Source organism: Eubalaena glacialis, chromosome 9, assembly GCF_028564815.1.
Source record: "Eubalaena glacialis isolate mEubGla1 chromosome 9, mEubGla1.1.hap2.+ XY, whole genome shotgun sequence".
NCBI classification, from domain to species: Eukaryota; Metazoa; Chordata; class Mammalia; order Artiodactyla; family Balaenidae; genus Eubalaena; species Eubalaena glacialis.
In genome coordinates, this window is record NC_083724.1 from 21,543,383 (window position 1) to 21,560,346 (window position 16,964).

Here is a 16,964-nt window from a genome sequence, read left to right on the forward strand (position 1 = left end):
AGTAAAGCCCTATGAAACCTCTTATAAGGTCACAGACGGACCAGACTCTACCATTTACTAACTAGGTAACCTGGAACAAGTTACTTAACTTCTTTGAACTTCAGCTTTTTTGTAAAAGAGGGAATAATAATTAACTCGTAAGACTGTGAGGATTAAACAAGATGTCTGAATGTGCCTGGCGGTGTCTAGACAGCGGTAAGTGTCCTGTTAAGTGATGGCGGTGACGTTTGTCTCACCGTTAGCACGAAATGACACACTTGGGATATGCTCCTCAGCTAACGGCTTTTGGACAATGATACTCCCAGTAAGGAAGTGTATATCCTGCAAGACATTTGTCTGGCCAAAGGCTTAGATGAAATCTTTTCACCCAGTTGCTACCCCTCTAGATCTCTTGGAACCACCCACCCCCCGCAAAAAAAAAGACAAGTTTAATGGAACAAACGGTAAGATTTCAACTTGAAAAACTGAAAACCTTTAACACACTATATTTGAAAGCTGCACGCTAATACACTAACATTCATTATTAAACACACTACAAAGGTAGTAATGAAAATTTCTTTTCATGGCTAACTATGGAGGAAATAGAGCCCATTAATACTTAAACAACAGTGAAGTGCCCAACAGAGAATAGAGCTGATAATCCAGAAGCTTAACAGGTACACAGGATATGCAACTACTTGGTTATAATTGAAATCAGATCAAACAGACTATTTAGCTTCATATCACACATTCCTAGTTTGCACGATAGAGCCAGACAAAGTCACTCTCATCCTCCCTGGAACAGCAAAGTGTTTTGAACGTTCAAGGAGAAGCCATCATATAAGCCCTTCTTGAATTCTCTGTACACAATCCTTTCTTCTTGCCAATTCCTCTATTTTTGTGTGAATTTATTGTGTATTTCCAGAGTTCAGTGGTTGTATACCTGGGGTGGAAAGAGCTGAAAGTAACTGCTGCTTGGCCAATGAGTAAGAATTATAGAGTCCAGATACAGTTCACTGGTAGTCTCGCCCACAATGCAACAGCCCTCCATTTTTTAAAAAAATCACTAACAGAATGCTTACTAAGGAGACAGAATTGGAGTACGCCATAGTTGAGATCATTTGCTGTATCTCAAACTAAAAAAAAAAGGGACCTCTGTGGACCAATGCCTAGGATTCAGAAAATACTTAACTATGCAAGATAATTCTTTAAAGGGCAGTTTTTTAAATAGGATTTTACTCTGTAGCAAGTGTATAATAAAGAAAAAGTTTATGTTTAGGAATACCCATTAGGGATTTTTTTCCAGAGTTACCTCGACATGAAGGGTACATCCTTTAAATAACCAATAGAAAAGAACCTGCACAATAGAGACATCATGTTTGCTTTCTAAAAATTTCATTGAATCTTGACACAACAGCCTAGTTTTTGGGTAACACAAAGGATGCCAAACTTGAAAGCAAAATGGAAGACATCTTCTGACGAGGAAAATGTTCAGTTCTGAGCTTCCCAATGCAGTTAGCATTCCAAGTGAACTCAACAGGAAGAGGTAAAATATTCTCTAATGCAGAACCCTAAGCATAGCTGTGGTCTACCTCTTCACCTTCTGTTCTCAGGGTTCTTGCTCTGTCAGGCACAGTTTAGCCAGTGCATGGTGAGGTGTGTCTCTCTACTCGAGGGCTTCCAGAATACAGTCCAGCCACCTTGCTCTCTGGGTCACATGTAGTCCTGAAGCATGTACCATGTAATGGAAAGCCAAGTTTCAAGAATTAAAAATGGAGTTAGTCACAATCCTGAGTGCTGTGAGGGAAGCAATAGGGCATTCAAACAAAAGATTAATAAAAACAATGTCTACAAAGTTCATGGCAGGGCTTGAAGATGAAAATTACTGGGCTGCCTGCTTGAAGTGGGAGCTGACATGGAAATCCAATTCTTTTGAGGATCTATACATGGTAATTAGCAAAATACATGATAGAACAAAACACAACAATTCCTTTCCTTTGAAAATGGCTCTAAAGAGAGAGTGAGGCTAGAATCCTTCTTCCATGGTCCTGCCTATTCAGCCATCCAGAGCTTGAAGGTCCTGTCATATGAGCAAGTGGCTATGAGCTGCCCATTGGAAGAAATGTCTAGGCCCATCACTTTGCCTTCGTGGCCAGCCAGAGTCTTCAGTGGCGACCAGCCTGGGTGGGTCCAGATCTTGGCTGTGTTATCATAGGCACCAGTAAGCAAGAAATTCCCATGGATAGCTACAAAAGAAAAGGGGAGTTGCTTCAGGAATTCAAGTACTCAAAAGAGCATAAGAAAATAAAAGACCCAAAATCTGCCAGAACATACTATTTTGAAAGAGAAGGTATCTACATTCAGAAAAACTCAACTCTCTGATCTGTATTCCTACTAGACCTCTACGAAAAAGAAGACAACTACAGGCAGACTTAGGGAAACAAATAACATTATTAAGGTCTTTTGGCTCTTTTCCTGATAGACAACCTATTCAGAATAATATTAAGGATTCCGTGCTTGGACCTTCCATGGAAAAAAAAAAATGAAGCAAAACATTCATGGAAGTCTTTACTTCCTAGGAACAAGATGCAGGCTGTGTCATAGCTCTGCCTGAAAGTGTGGTGGAGGGAAGGAGATTATAATTTGCTCCTTCAATAGAGTCCAAATTCTCTCCTGTTCCACTTTCAAGTCTTAACACCCGGACTGCATTCCTCAGAAGTGCAATTTGTCTGTCTTGTAATTAGGCCTACAACAGGAGGAAAACTTACGCTCAAACTTGACACCAGTCACTAAGTTCTGGTGGGCAGGAATGGTATAGACACAACGCCGCTGTCGAAGGTCCCACACTTTGCAGGTGTTGTCACCACTGCCAGTTGCAACGTGGTAACTGTGGATCAGATGTAGTATTGAAGTTAGAAACAAAGAGTACTTTCTGACCAATAACCCTCTCCACCCCTCACTCAGTGAGCTTATTTACCCATTGGGGGAGAAATTTATTCCATAGATTTCCTTCAGGTGACCTTCTAGGAACATGATGCAACGTCCTGTACGCAGGTCCCAAACTCGACCAAATGCATCCAGTCCCCTGACAAAATAATTTATGAATGAACATTTTGAATCCAGTTCTCTGTGGAAGCAAGCATACTTAAGAGGTGAGACTACGGAGCTGCCCCCGCTACGTGGAAGAAGCCTTACCCAGTGCCAGCCAAAGAGCCATCTTGATGGAAGGCAATGTCATACACACCCATGCTGTGGCCTTCCTGATGCAGGATTTCCTCTTGAGCCTCCAAATCCCATAAGCGCCATGAACGGTCATAGCTAAAAAAGTCAAACTAACGATTAACCAGCAGATGTTCAGTTCCTACAATGTATAAAGTGCTATATACAGTTGTAGCTCAAGTTACGTTTCTGAAACTACTCATACAACCATATTAACAAGCTCTTTTCTGGCATAAACAATGTCTCAACAACTAGGCATATCTGTCTTGGGTGCTAACTGGGAAACCATGGTTCCTATAAACCTACTTCAGTAGCTATTTTATTTTATATTTATTTATTTATAAACATTTATTTATTTATTTATTGGCTGCGCTGGGTCTTCATTGTTGCACGTGGGCTTTCTCTTGCTGCGGCGAGCGGGGGCTACTCTTTGTTGCGGTGCACGGGCTTCTCATTGTGGTGGCTTCTCTTGTTGTGGAGCACAGGCTTTAGACACGCGGGCTTCAGTAGTTGTGGCACGCAGGCTCAGTAGTTGTGGCTCGCAGGCTCTAGAGCGCAGGCTCAGTAGTTGTGGCGCACAGGCTTAGTTGCTCCGCGGCATGTGGGATCTTCCCAGACCAGGGATCAAATTCGTGTCCCCTGCATTGGCAGGCGGATTCTTAACCACTGCATCACCAGGGAAGTCCCTTCAGTGGCTGTTTTAAAAACAGAATTCCTTAGAATGGCCCAGCAAAGATTCTGTTGCCTTCTTTCTTCCCTAATTTCACTGTTATGTCCTTCCATTCATTGAGCATTTATTGGGTCCTTAACTGAATGTTGGGCATATAAAAATCAATCACAAACAAATAGATCAATAGAATAGAATAGAGAGTATAGAAATAGGCCCACATATACATGGTCAAATGATTTTCAATGAGGCCATCAAAGCAATTTCAATAGTGAAAGTCTCCTCCATAAATGATGGTAGAACTGTAATACATATGGAAATAAAGACAAAACAAACAAACAAAAAACCCTCAGTAAAAAAAATGGGCAAAGCACCTGGACACCAAACAAAAGAGAATATACAAATAGTCAATAAGCATATGACAAACTACTCAACACCAATAGTCATCAGAGTAATAAAAACTGAAACCATGAGATTTCACTACATACTTGCTAAACTGAGCAAAATGATAAGATTGATTAATGACAAATGTTGGCAAGGATGTGAAAAAAACCAGAATTCCAGAATTCTGGGAATGTAAAATGGCACCAACACTATGGAAAACCACTTGGAAGTTTAAAAAAAGTTACAGATACATCTACGCTATAACCTTGCAATTGCATTCCTAGGTATTTATTCAAGACAAAGGAAAGAAAAACACATCCACAAAAAGCATTGTACAAGAGTATTTATAGCAGCTTTATTCTGACTAGCCAAAAGCTGGAAACAGCCGAAGTGTCCATCAATAGGAAAATGAATAAACAAACTGTGGCAGAGTTATGCTATTGAATACTTCTCAGCAATAAAAAGGAATTACTGATAGATGCAACAACATGAATGAATCTTAAAAATGTTATGCTGAGTAAAAGAAGCCAGACACAAATGAGTTCATAAACTATGAATAGATAGAATTAATTTATGGTGACAGAAATCAGGTCAGTGGTTGCTTTGGAACAGGGGTTGACTGGGAAGGGCATAAGGGAACTTTCTGGGGTGATTCAAATGTTCTCTCTATTGACTAGTTATGGCTATGAGCATACACTAGTCTTGGCCTGTACAGTTCTTCCTGTCCTTCTGCTGACCCTACCCAGAACTATACTGTGTGGTAAGTCACTTTCCTGTAGTCAAGGGCTTTGTAGTTAATAGATATTGTTTAATAATCATTAGGACCAGGTGGCCTCTATGCTCTGTTAGTCCTCAAACAATGATGAAGACCTTTGCTGATATATTCCCAGCACCCATTAGTTACCCATTCTTCACTTAGGAATGTACTTCCTGTTTCCAAACACGTACCCCCATACCTTAGGTTAACTATAAAATTGCCTCAATGGTCTCTTGGGGTTGCAGAGTGCAGCTGTGAATGCTTCTGGACTGCTGTCTGCCAGATCCCACCCTGTGAGTAAGTGACCCTATAATAAACGGATCCATTGGATATATGGAGCTGCTGGCCGTGTTTTTCAATCTCAAGATGCCTTCTCAGTTTGGTGGGCACCTCTTGTTCCCTTGGACCTCCAACAACAGGGATGTGGGCCACATGAGTGTACGCATTTGTCAAGACTGACTGAATTACACACTTAAATCCATTCCATTGCATGTAAATTGTATCTCAAAAAATTCTTTAACAGATTCTGGCCTCATTGAATTTATAGAACCAGAAAAGGAGACTGATTTGTAAGCAGAGAAATTACACTCTATAGCAAAAAAAAAAAAAAAAAAACAAACAAAAAAAAACACCTCTAGTATTGGCCAAGAAAGAGAAGAGGGAAAAACTCTAGTTTTCCGGGAGTCAGTGACTCTGAAATTTCAGATTAACTGCAATTTAAAACCAAATACACTTAGCCCTAACTATGTCATATATTCTTTTCTGATTCTGATTTATTGAAGTCCAAGAAAATCTCTTGAAGATCTCTGCTCTAAAAATTTACTTGGCAGTTTAGCCATAAAAGGTTAACAAGATGCCACAGGCCTGTATGGATAGAACAATAAGAGGATGGCTTACCAGGTGGTACCTAAGAAACGTCCTGATGGATGCCACATTACACGGGCCACACGCACTGTATGGCCTTCAATATCTGCCACTGGCTCATCACTGAAAAGGAATCAAATATATGTAAGTAAACTATTTTACAGTCATGTAAATATGTATTGAATTTATTAACTGTTGAGCACATATACACCCATTCTGCATGGTGTGACAGGCCAAATTGTAACTAAACCTGTAATTTGTTAAACTTTTAGGGCTAATGATAATTTAACTTACTTCCCAAGGTTATTATAAAAGCTTTGGGACTATTTCATGTGCCCACGGGGCAAAACTGCACTTCAATAAACACTATTTCAATTCACTATGTTAATAAACTCTTAATGCTATATCATTTGCTTAGAGAAAAATAAAAGATATTTCAGCCTGACAAGCAAAATAAGCTCTCTGCACCAAAGGAGCGCTGAGATTCTAGAAAGAAAACATACTTTGATAGTGATGCAAGGCTATATCAAAAAGTTTTGGTGCAAGTGGATTACAGATAAATTTATCTCAAACTTCAGCTTGTCCAAGGATCCACATGAAAAAAGGAACTCCTAAACAGAGGCTTAGTTTCCTTTTGGTGGCCATTAAATTCTACTACCAGCAAGGACAGAAAGAAGGTCTGAACACCAGCAAGAGGAAATAAACATGAACCCTAAAGTGGGCAATTAAAAAGGGAACTTTGTCAATGTGCATACACAGAACTAATTAAAGCCCTAGGGGAACAAATATTGCTATGTATTACCAAAGCCAATTAAAACTTGCTGTGCTCACAGGTAAGATCTTGTCTGGCAAAGAGTGGAGACACTAATTAGCTCCTCACAAAATCCTGGAACAAAAGCCTCATGTGCTTTCCCAAAGAAAGAAAACTAAGCAACTGAATTCAGATGTCTTTTAGGCAAACAAAGTGCTTCCAAAAATTTCTTGGAAAACAATAATCACAAACACATTAAAAAAAAATAAAACTGTTGTAATTGGAAAATGTAGTCTAGGTAAAGGATGATGCTATTGGGAGAAGACATCACTTCCTTGGCAATACCGCCAGACAGAACCTCCTTCCTCTCCCCTGTGGCTGTTTGCTAAGAACCAATGTGCTGTCTAAATATTATTTTTAGTCAAGCTACCAAATAGTGCATTTTTCCAATGTCAATCTATTGCATGGGAGGTATAATGGATCCTTCCAGAATAACTGGAGCCAGGAAACAGTGGCTACTATGTTAGAGGCAAAAATCAAGGTACAAAGTTAACAAAGAAGGAAAACCTGACACAACTCCTCTGGTGAGAAAAGGTCTAAGAAAAAAATCCTCCATTCTATTTTCACACAAGTTACCTTGACTCAGAGCATCTCTGGGGTTAAATGCTAGATTTTTAAGTCTCAAGGGCCAACCAATCAACTATTTACTGTAGCGACTGCAGTGTGGACAGAGGGTAATATTCACCTGTCAAGGCTCCAAAGCTTCACAGAACCATCAGCAGCACAAGAGGCCAGATTGACATCTTTTTGGTCCAAGGAGACAGTGGATTTTGGATGGAATACAATTGCTCCCACATTTGTGTTATGGCCTGAAGGAGTGTAAGAGATGAAAATTAAAGGGTTCCTGCTCCCTTATAACTTAAGTATAAATACAGACATGACAAATATTATATATACACATATCAGAGGACATGTGGACCTAGAGAGTATTAAAGTAGCTATTCAACTACTAAAAAACTGAACTATTTTAACTTAAATTAAAATATAAATTGCATTAAAAAAAGCTAAACACACAAAAAAATGTTTCTTGGTTTAGAGATTGTAAATGCCAGAGTGGGGTTGGACATGAGAGAAAAGTGGTATTCGTATGAAGTCATTATCATCCAGCCCTGCAGTCAGAGAAAACCAAACCAAGTCAAATCAAATCAAGAATTAATCTGTGTGTCTCAGTGTCAGGCAGAGTTTTAGAGTTGTATTGCTTGACAGAGTTCACGCTGAGAAAAAGACTGAGATTTAGACAAGATTCTAACTCACCTCGAAGAGTATGGAGGAGGTTGCAATCAGGAACAGACCAGAGCTTGCAAAGCCCACTCCTAACAAACACAAAGGAAAGCATCTCAGCCAGGGTTGGTCTGGGAAGGAAAAGGTACCTTGGTAACATTACTAAAGGACAATCTCTCACCCCCCTCCCACCCCCCCAAAATGTTACAGTGGCAGACAGAAAAAGAAACAGAAAAGCCTTATCATTTGAAGGGTTAGAGAAGAAAGCTACATCCAGGTCCCATGCAAACAGAGGCCTCTACTGGACTGTAAATGTTATAGCACAAGTTGCTCTTCTTAACTTCTGGATCAATTTCTGAGGGAAGGTAGGACAAATTAAACTATCTAACATTAATATTAATAATGATACTATCTTCTTAAATATGAATAGCATTTTGCTGCTTACCAAGTACTTTAATTTTTTTTTTTTTTTTTTTTTTGGCAGCACTGTGAAGCATGAGGGATCTTACTTCCCCAACCAGGGATCGAACCCGTGCCCCCTGAAGTGGAAGCACGGACTCTTAACCACTGGACCACCAGGGAAGTCCCCAAAGTACTTACATTTTTTTAAAAATGTTTTACTTTGGAAAATTTACAACAAATTACTTTCATATCTATCATCAAATGATCCTTATAACAGACCTGTGAGGTACATAAAAGGCAGGAATGATCATTTCTACTTTATTATTTTTTTCTTATTTTATTTTTATTTTATTTTTTGTAATTAATTTTTTAAATTGGAGTATAGTTGATTTACAACGTTGTGTTAGTTTCTGCTGTACAGCAAAGTGAGTCAGTTATACACATACTCATTTCTACTTTATAATGAAGGTAACTGAGGCTTGGAGAGGTGGAGGGATCTGTGTAGGTCCCTGGCTTTCTCCTGAACCACAGTCTCAATTTCTGCCTAGTCAAGTAGTTCTTGTGCGCACAATGCAAGCGAGTTTCCCCCTCACTAGATGACAATGTTCCTCAAGAACAACTAAGTAACTAAATAGAACAAAACAACAAAGTTATCACGTCCTAAGAGTTTTCTGCATATGTGGTGAGTAGAAAACAAAATGAAGATAAAAACAATAATTCAAGTTTACTGAGTCCTTACCACATACTAGGCACTATCAAGGCAAAATGTTTACAAACATTATCTCACCTTACTTTACAGATGACAAAAGTGAAGCTTACAGAGATTAAGTATCTTGCCTAGGTCACATAACCAGAAAAGAAAAGTTATATCAAGGTGTGTATACTAGTCTATAAGCTCACTATCTGATCCAAAATGATGCTAATCCCAAGAATATGACTGACATGTCATGGGTCTCTGGGGTACCTTGTGAACAGTAGGAACTGCTAATTGAAGGCTATATTGTAAACTACAATGGGTAACCACTAGCATCTCTAGTTTGGTGTGATCATGAGAAGCAGAGGCAAATGGTATTGGAATGGGCTTCTAAGACAAATACTGATTTTTTCCCCTGAACCCCATGTAGAAAAAAATGTCACTGTAAAATGGGACTTACCAACAAGCTGTGGCCAGCATTTTGGAATTGGGACTAAAGTGACAGTAGGAGATAGGCCGATCATCCCCAATCTGACTGCAGAAATTATTCAAAGACTTAAAAAAAAGACAAACAAGGGATCATTAACAGGCTAACCCAAGACTTTCTTGGCTTTTCCACCATAAAAACAAAAACAAAAACCATTCCGGTTTTAACCCTTCCCAAGGACCTTCTACCACCTTTTTGTTGTTGTTGTTAGGAGACACTTATACGAATGAATGGAGTCAAGGCTTATCTGGAACTCCAGCATGCTGTCTTCTACAGTCTTAGTACCACTAGCTTCTATGTCAGCTAAATACAAACAGGAAGGCCATGGCGAGATCTAAAGTACAGTCTGACATATTAAAAGGGAGCATTAAAGAATAGAACCATAGGCCTCTGCCTAGTACAAAGCACAGTAGGTTCCCTGCCACCTTAACTGATGGTTCCTCCCAAACAGCAACAGTGTAAGCAGAGAGGAATAAGTATAGCTGCCTTTACTTGCTAGAGGTGGGCCAAAGTAGAGCATCTAATAAATATTTAAGAATCTTTAAGACACTAGACAATTATATATATAAGACGAGAGCATCTTACCCGGAGAGATTTGTGCAGCTCTTGCATCTGGGAGGTTCTCGTTGTCTCAGGAATCTCTTTATGAAGACGGGCCTCTTCCAAGCGTTTCACTGCCCTGTGACACAGAAATAACATTATTAACCCTGAGCAAATGGGTTGGAAACAAAGGTCCATACAAGTCTCTTTGCCACTCAATTTCAATTAATCACCACACTCATTATAAACCAGCTCCTCAGTCCTTGAGAGGAAATAAGAAAAAGTATGTTTCTTCCTCCTTCTCGAGGCTCTCCTTACCTGGGCAGTGAATAATTAGCAATCCACAGTCTAGCAACCTTCAGGCTGTTTGGTCCTTCATGGTACCAGGTTTGCTGATACTGAAAGTTAAATTAAGAGCAGAAATGTCAAGTCTGAAGCATTCCTGCCCCTTTCATAGCTGTCAATTCCCTATGGTTAACTGCCCAGAAAAAAGACGAATTAGTTCAGTAATAGGATGAAATCAGGTATATGTGCTTTCCCTTGTGTTTCTTTCTATGAACTCTTATTGGATAGTTTCTGGTTACTTGTTAAAAGTGACACCAGGAATGCTATGGTTCTTTCCTGAATGGGGAACTCACTTATCTCCATTTATACCTACAAAGGAACCACAAACTATTGCCAACAACTACTCCGGAACAGTAGAGTCTCCAACTCCCCCTGTTCCCTATCCCACAGAAAACAGAAAATGAGAGAACTACCCCCTTGTTTCCTGCATGTTTATACTATGAAGCCAAAGACACATTTTACCTCTTCTTTGGACTTCTTTGATTTCTCATCATCTTTTTTGGTCTTTTTTAAGGCATCAGTACCGACCACTGAAAGGATATTTCTTAACCTGTAACAAAAAAGATCAGAATTTAAACAGAGTTAAGACTGTGAAAAGTATATCTAAGAAGGCAGCAAGCCTGCCCTACTCTCTCACCATTCAAATCCCAAGCAACCTTCTTTAAGGGTCAAGTTGTGATGCCTAAACTTCCAGTGTGATTTCTCTCACTCAATAGTCTTTATTTGAAGATTCCCTAAATTGAACTAAAAGCAATTACCCTGTTAAACTTAGAGTCAACTAGCCCCAACACTGCTACCACTCAGGCTGTGAATACAGACAACCTTCACTCAATGCCACAATGTGCTGGATACTGCTCAGGTGCTAAGTATAAAAAATGACTAAGAAACAGACCTTGATTTCAAGTAGCATAGTGGGGGGTGAGGGAGTGAGGGGTGGACAGGACATACAGAAAGTATCGGGGAACTAAAGTACATTCCAGTAAGTATTACGACAGTGGTAAGTGCATGGTGCTAAGGGAATCATAAAAGGAGTAAACAACCTAGGCTTGGAGGGAATCAGGGAAGGCTTCATGGAGAATATGTTACCACAACTGAGTCCTCAAGTAATCAAGTCAATGGGTCAAAAATGGGAAAGGACAGTTGAAGCAGAGGGTTCAACAAATGTAAAGGTCTGGAGGCAAGAAAAGCATGTTGAACTTGGAATCACAACAATTCAATATGGCTGGAGCACAGAGTACTGGGAAAGGGTTGGTGAGAGATAAGGCTGCAAATCTAAGCAGGGGCCGGGTCACAAAGAGCTCCTAATGCCATGGTAAGGAGGGTTTACATTTGAAAAAGACCCCTGGAAAAGTATGGAGAATGGACTGAAGAGGGAAGAACAAAGGCAGGGAAATCAGACAGCATACTATTGTATCCCCTGAGTCTTATGGACTGAATCAAGACAGTGGCAGTGGGGACTCAAGACATTCATTTAAGGGACACAATAAGACAGACTTTGCTGGTGGAAAAGACAAACAATAAACAGTAGAAGTAAACCCTCTGAAAGGCTATTAAGAAAGTATGTTACTTTCTTAATAATGGCAGGACTTACTTTACAAGGGGTCAGGTGTTAGGAAAGGCTTTTTTGAGGTGGCATTTATGCTGAAACCAAAAGAATAAAAAAGCTCTAAAAGGCAAGAGAGGGGGACAAAAAGAGAAAAATTCAGTAGAAAGACAGCAAAAGAGCTTGAGTACCCCAGGAGGACCATTAAGGCTGCTAAGTCTAGTAAACTGGGGAAGAGTGGCACAAGGCAAGGATGAAGAGCATGATTAGGAGCTTTTTCTCTAAGTTTAATAAGAAGACTCTGTAGGGGGCTTCCCTGGTGGCACGGTGGTTGGGAGTCCGCCTGCTAATGTGGGGGACATGGGTTCGAGCCCGGGAGGATCCCACGTGCTGCGGAGCAACTGGGCCTGTGCGCCACAACTACTGAGCCTGCGTGCCACGGCTGCTGAGGCCTGTAAGCCTGGAGCCCATGCTCCGCGGCAGGAGGCCACCGCGATGAGGGGCTCGTGCACCACGATGAAGAGTGGCCCCCGCTCACCGCAACTAGAGAAAGCCCGCACAGAGCAATGATAGACCCAACACAGCCAAAAATAAAATAAATAAAAATAAATTAAAAAATTAAAAAAAAAAAAGAAGACTGTAGGATTTTAAGCAAACAATTAACACAACACATTTGGGGCTACTACAACAGTCTAAATGTGAAAGCAATGGAGGTAGAGAAAAGAGGACACACTGGAGGTACATTTCAGAAGTAGAAGAGACAAGATTTTGCTGATGGGTTACACAGAAGGTGAGCAGGTTTTCAACTGAAAACTGTGTGAATGGTACTGTTATTTGCAAGGAGAACAGGAAAAGGATGGAAAACAGATGAGTTCAATTTAGACATGTCAAATTTGAGTACCTATAGAATATCTAGGTTACAGAGACCTGGAAGTCACCAGAATATATATACACAGAGTAAACCATGCCATGGGAATGGATTTGATCACTCAGGGTTAGTGTAGGATAAGGACAAAAATCAGTTTATAAACAGGAAAAAAAGAGGCTTAGAAGAATTAGCTAGAGAAACAGTAGGAAAACCAGGATGATTTGGTCTTCTGAGCCAAGGAAACTGAGTGTTTGAAGGAGGGAATAGGTGGCAGTGTACTAGGGCTATTCTTGATAAAGATGAGTTGATGACCTTAATTAAGAGCAATTTCAATGTGGTAGTGGTTGATCAGTTTGCAGTAGGTTGAAGAGTAAATGAGCGGTAAGGGCCTTAAAAAAGTAAATGTAATGAGTGAGGAATAGCTGAGCCCCAAGTCCTAAAGAGGCAGGTAGGCAGGCCAGGTCCGCATAACTGCATAGGACTAGCCTGTCACTAAGAGATTTTGTAACTTCCAAATCACAAGAGGAGCACTATATGAGGACAGTGTCTTTTTGCAATAACATCCAAAAAACACTTATCATTATGACTTATGTTAATGACAAAGAATGCGTTTGTTGTTTAAATTTTCAGAGTTCAGTGACAAATGTTTACCCAACTCACAACTCCATACTGAGGAGAGGAAGGGAGGGAATGTGTTAACATCTTCTTCATAGTTTATAAAGAAAAATTAGTAGTGGAATAAAAACTGGCCTAAGACTTAAATTATGGGCTAAAACATATTAATGCAACTTAATAAGGTATTCTGTCAACATTATCTGAGACATTCTATTAAAGTTTTAGCTACAAATTCCAACAGAAATTTGGAACTGGAACCCTGTGATTAAAAAAGAAGAGAGTAGATATTTAGAAAGGGCACCTTTCTCTTCTTTCAGCAGGACCCTCTCCAAAAAGTGTGATGGGTTCCCCCAAGGCCCTAAGGCAAGCCTTGACCTCTGAGTCATCTGTGGAAACATTGATTTGCCGGGCTCGCTTCCTCCTCTCAAACTCAGCTAACACTTCGGCCTGTCGCTCACTGATGTGCTCTTCAATTTCAAACACTTCTCCTGTAAAAAGAACCGGCAACATCAGCATAATCACCAGATCTTTCTTTCTAGGGAGAAAGAAATAATTTCCTTTTTTTTTTTTCTTTTAAATTTTATTTATTTTTGGCTGTGTTGGGTCTTCGTTGCTGCGCACGGGCTTCTCATCGCAGTGGCTTCTCTTGTTGTGGAGAACGGGCTCTAGGCGTGTGGGCTTCAGTAGTTGCATCAGGCAGGCTCAGTAGCTGCGGCACGTGGACTCTAGAGCACAGGCTGAGTAGTTGTAGCGCATGGGCTTAGTTGCTCTGTGGCATGTGGGATCTTCCCGGACCAGGGATCGAACCCGTGTCCCCTGCATTGGCAGGCAGACTCTCAACCACTGCACCACCAGGGAAGCCCAGAAATAATTTCTTACAATTGGAGTCTGTATGCCTCTAGGGAAAGTTAACTGTTTAATCTACTACAAACTTTACAGTTTCTCAGTTTACTAAAGTATGCCAGGGCTTCCCTGGTGGCTCAGTGGTTAAGAATCCACCTGCCAGGACCTCCCTGGTGGCACAGTGGTTAAGAATCTGCCTGACAATGCAGGGGACATGGGTTCTATCCCTGGTCTAGGAAGATCCCACATGCCTCGGAGCAACTAAGCTCATGCGCCACAACTACTGAGCCTGCACTCTAAAGCCCGCGAGCCACAACTACTGAACCCGCGCACCTAGAGCCCGTGCTCTGCAACAAGAGAAGCCACCACAATGAGAAGTCCGCACACCACAACAAAGGGTAGCTCCCACTCCCCGCAACTAGAGAAAGTCCGTGCACAGCAACGAAGACCCAAGCAGCCAAAATATAAATAATTAATTAATTAAAAATAAATAAAGTATGCCAAACACAGAAAAGTAAACGAGGTTTTAAAAGGTAGGAAAATAGTTGAAGCCAGCTTCTTTCATTTGGCAAACTTACATAAACACATAGCTTGCATGAGACAATAAGAGTATGGAGCTTCTTTAACAAATAAGTTATATAGGCTTTCTATCCATGATAAAATAGAAACATTATTTTAACAATTGCCAAAGCTACTCTCTGAAATAGTCTCAGTATAGGGACACTAATTGGAAATAATTACCATGAAAATGATATTCTTTGACTGTAAGGTTTTTTGGATAATCTATCAGCTAGTTTTAAAACTCACACCAAATACAAGCATTTCGATGAAAAATGAAAAGTACAGTAGTGATGCAGTTATGTTTAAAATAACATAAAAGGTTTAAAAAGTCACTAAAGTGCATGTGTATAGAAAAGAAAATGTATGGGAGGATCCATTAGAAACTTGACAGAAGTCCTATCTGCAGAGAACTCTTTTTATACCCTTCTGTACTCTCTAAATTTCTCATGACAAACATGAATAATTTTATTTCAAAAACATAGTGGACCACTAGTTACTGACATGAAAAAATATCCTCAACAGTATACAGAATGACAAATGCAGGTTACAAAACAATTTGCTTATCATGGTTTCATTTATGGAAAAAAACTTGTATTTTGATTTCTTTCAAAATAAAAATGGCTACTACTTTTATAATTTAAAAGAGGTATTTCATTTTGGGTGAAAAATAATTGGAAAACTAAAAAAGGGAGAATATTATGAACCATAGTAGCTCCAAACCCATGCCAGAACTATGCTAGATCTCCAGAAGACAAATGGAATCAATTTGAATCCAAATACACAATGAATAAATTCCTAGTAAAATTACTAACAATTCATAGAAGAAAAACTGTATAAAAGGTTTTAAGAAAAAGGTCCTCCAGATGATACTAAGTGGAGGGGGCAGAGAGTATGGCCTTAAGATAGATGCAAGTTTAATATTTGAAATTTTTTGACACTAAACTAGTGATATCTAAGTTTAAGAAGGTAATCATTACAGATAATTTGAGCACCAAAGGTAAAGACGGACTCACAGTTTGCATCTTACCAGAGGTTATGTTAATGTTCCCTGCTTCAATTCCTGCTTTAAGTCCTTCTTTTCCCAAAATCCCAGATTCTCCTTTGGCCAGGCGCTCCCTCTCCTTCTCTTCCAAACTTCCATAATAGATGTGTGGTTTCTTCACAACAGGAGCGACTAAGTCATCAGATGCCTTAGTTTTGGTTGCCTGCTAAATCAAAGACCTGGATTAACCTAAAGCTTAATCTTAGCAATTTACTAGACCTCCCAGAAGGATGAAGCTTATCCAGAGCTGCAATCCTATTTCTTCTCCAAAGACAAGACAAATTGGACACCAGTTAAGATGTGTCTTCCCTGATTTGGACGTGGTCGGGGGGTGATTCCAGTCTCTCGGTCACTTAAGTTTTGCAGATAGGAAGAGATAGATAAAACTAGTTAATTTCTCTTGGTGATTTTTCTATCAAAGGCGTGCTTTGGAACATGTTTACTTCATTCAGTTGCAAGTGAAATCTCTTCCTGGGTTTTACGAAACTTCCAGGGTTACTGCTCATCACAGGCGATATCAAGAATAACTGAAATAACCAACGCGATGGTTAGGGGGACAAGTTAGAAAGTTACTGTCTATATATTTCAAACGTTTTCAGACGTGGAGCAGTAGATAGGAAGTTAGGAGGCCTCATTACAATTAAGAGGTCTGACATTGTCATAAATCTTGGCCAAGACACTACTCCCTTTCAGAACTCCGTTTCTGAACCAGACGGAAAAGGTATTTACATTTCGGGGTTGCAGCGAGAGCTGAAAATGAGCTAAATAGGAAAGCACTCAGGGATCAGGAAAACGCTGCTCCGCTCTCTAAGACCAGACCGAGTCTGGCAGCCTTCCTCCTCAGCCCTCCACCGCCGTAGCCCGTTCCCTAACGGCCCTGTTCCGCAGGGACCCCCACCCCCCCGCGCTCCCTGCCAGAGTGAGCTGAGACCTGTACCGCGGAGGAGGCTCGTGAGGAAGCCATGCTGGGCTCCGGTGCCGCGAAGCCCCACCAAAAGCCGTTCTCTACGTTTCAGACCATCCACCGCGCGCCCAGGAAGACGGAATTACGACACCTACCGGAAGTGGGCCGCGGGCGGACGCAGCGCCCTGGGCGGCGTGGAGCATGATGGGAATCGTAGT

General features: G+C 40.5%; 1 protein-coding gene across 4 annotated transcripts; it reads right to left on the bottom strand.

The window, feature by feature from the left end:
• Positions 1 to 568: 568 nt before the first annotated feature.
• PRPF4 (pre-mRNA processing factor 4) lies at positions 569 to 16,879 on the bottom strand. 4 transcript variants are annotated; one of them, XM_061201013.1, is made up of 14 exons: positions 16,780 to 16,879; positions 15,828 to 16,008; positions 13,698 to 13,884; positions 10,833 to 10,920; positions 10,344 to 10,423; positions 10,071 to 10,164; positions 9,459 to 9,553; positions 7,936 to 7,994; positions 7,367 to 7,490; positions 5,904 to 5,993; positions 3,175 to 3,297; positions 2,957 to 3,064; positions 2,748 to 2,866; positions 1,315 to 2,225 (listed from the first exon to the last, which is right to left on the bottom strand). In XM_061201013.1, the coding sequence occupies exons 1-14, from the start codon at positions 16,804 to 16,806 to the stop codon at positions 2,032 to 2,034; spliced, it is 1,569 nt and encodes a 522-aa protein (XP_061056996.1). In that variant the 5' UTR covers positions 16,807 to 16,879; the 3' UTR covers positions 1,315 to 2,031. The 4 variants fall into 4 exon arrangements, with proteins under 4 accessions (XP_061056998.1, XP_061056996.1, XP_061056995.1 ...); XM_061201012.1 differs by having other exon boundaries at positions 15,828 to 16,005; positions 16,774 to 16,879; XM_061201014.1 differs by having other exon boundaries at positions 15,828 to 16,005; positions 16,780 to 16,836.
• Between the last annotated feature and the right edge of the window lie 85 nt (positions 16,880 to 16,964).

Coding starts and splice junctions, on each gene's coding strand:
- PRPF4 (XM_061201012.1), bottom strand. CDS start 16,806: ATGGCTTCCTCACGAGCCTCCTCCGCGGTACAG. Junction 13,885..15,827: donor GAACATTAACATAACCTCTG/GTAAGATGCAAA, acceptor TTCTTTTTACAG/GAGAAGTGTTTGAAATTGAA. Junction 9,554..10,070: donor AGCTGCACAAATCTCTCCGG/GTAAGATGCTCT, acceptor CTTTTTTTTAAG/TCTTTGAATAATTTCTGCAG.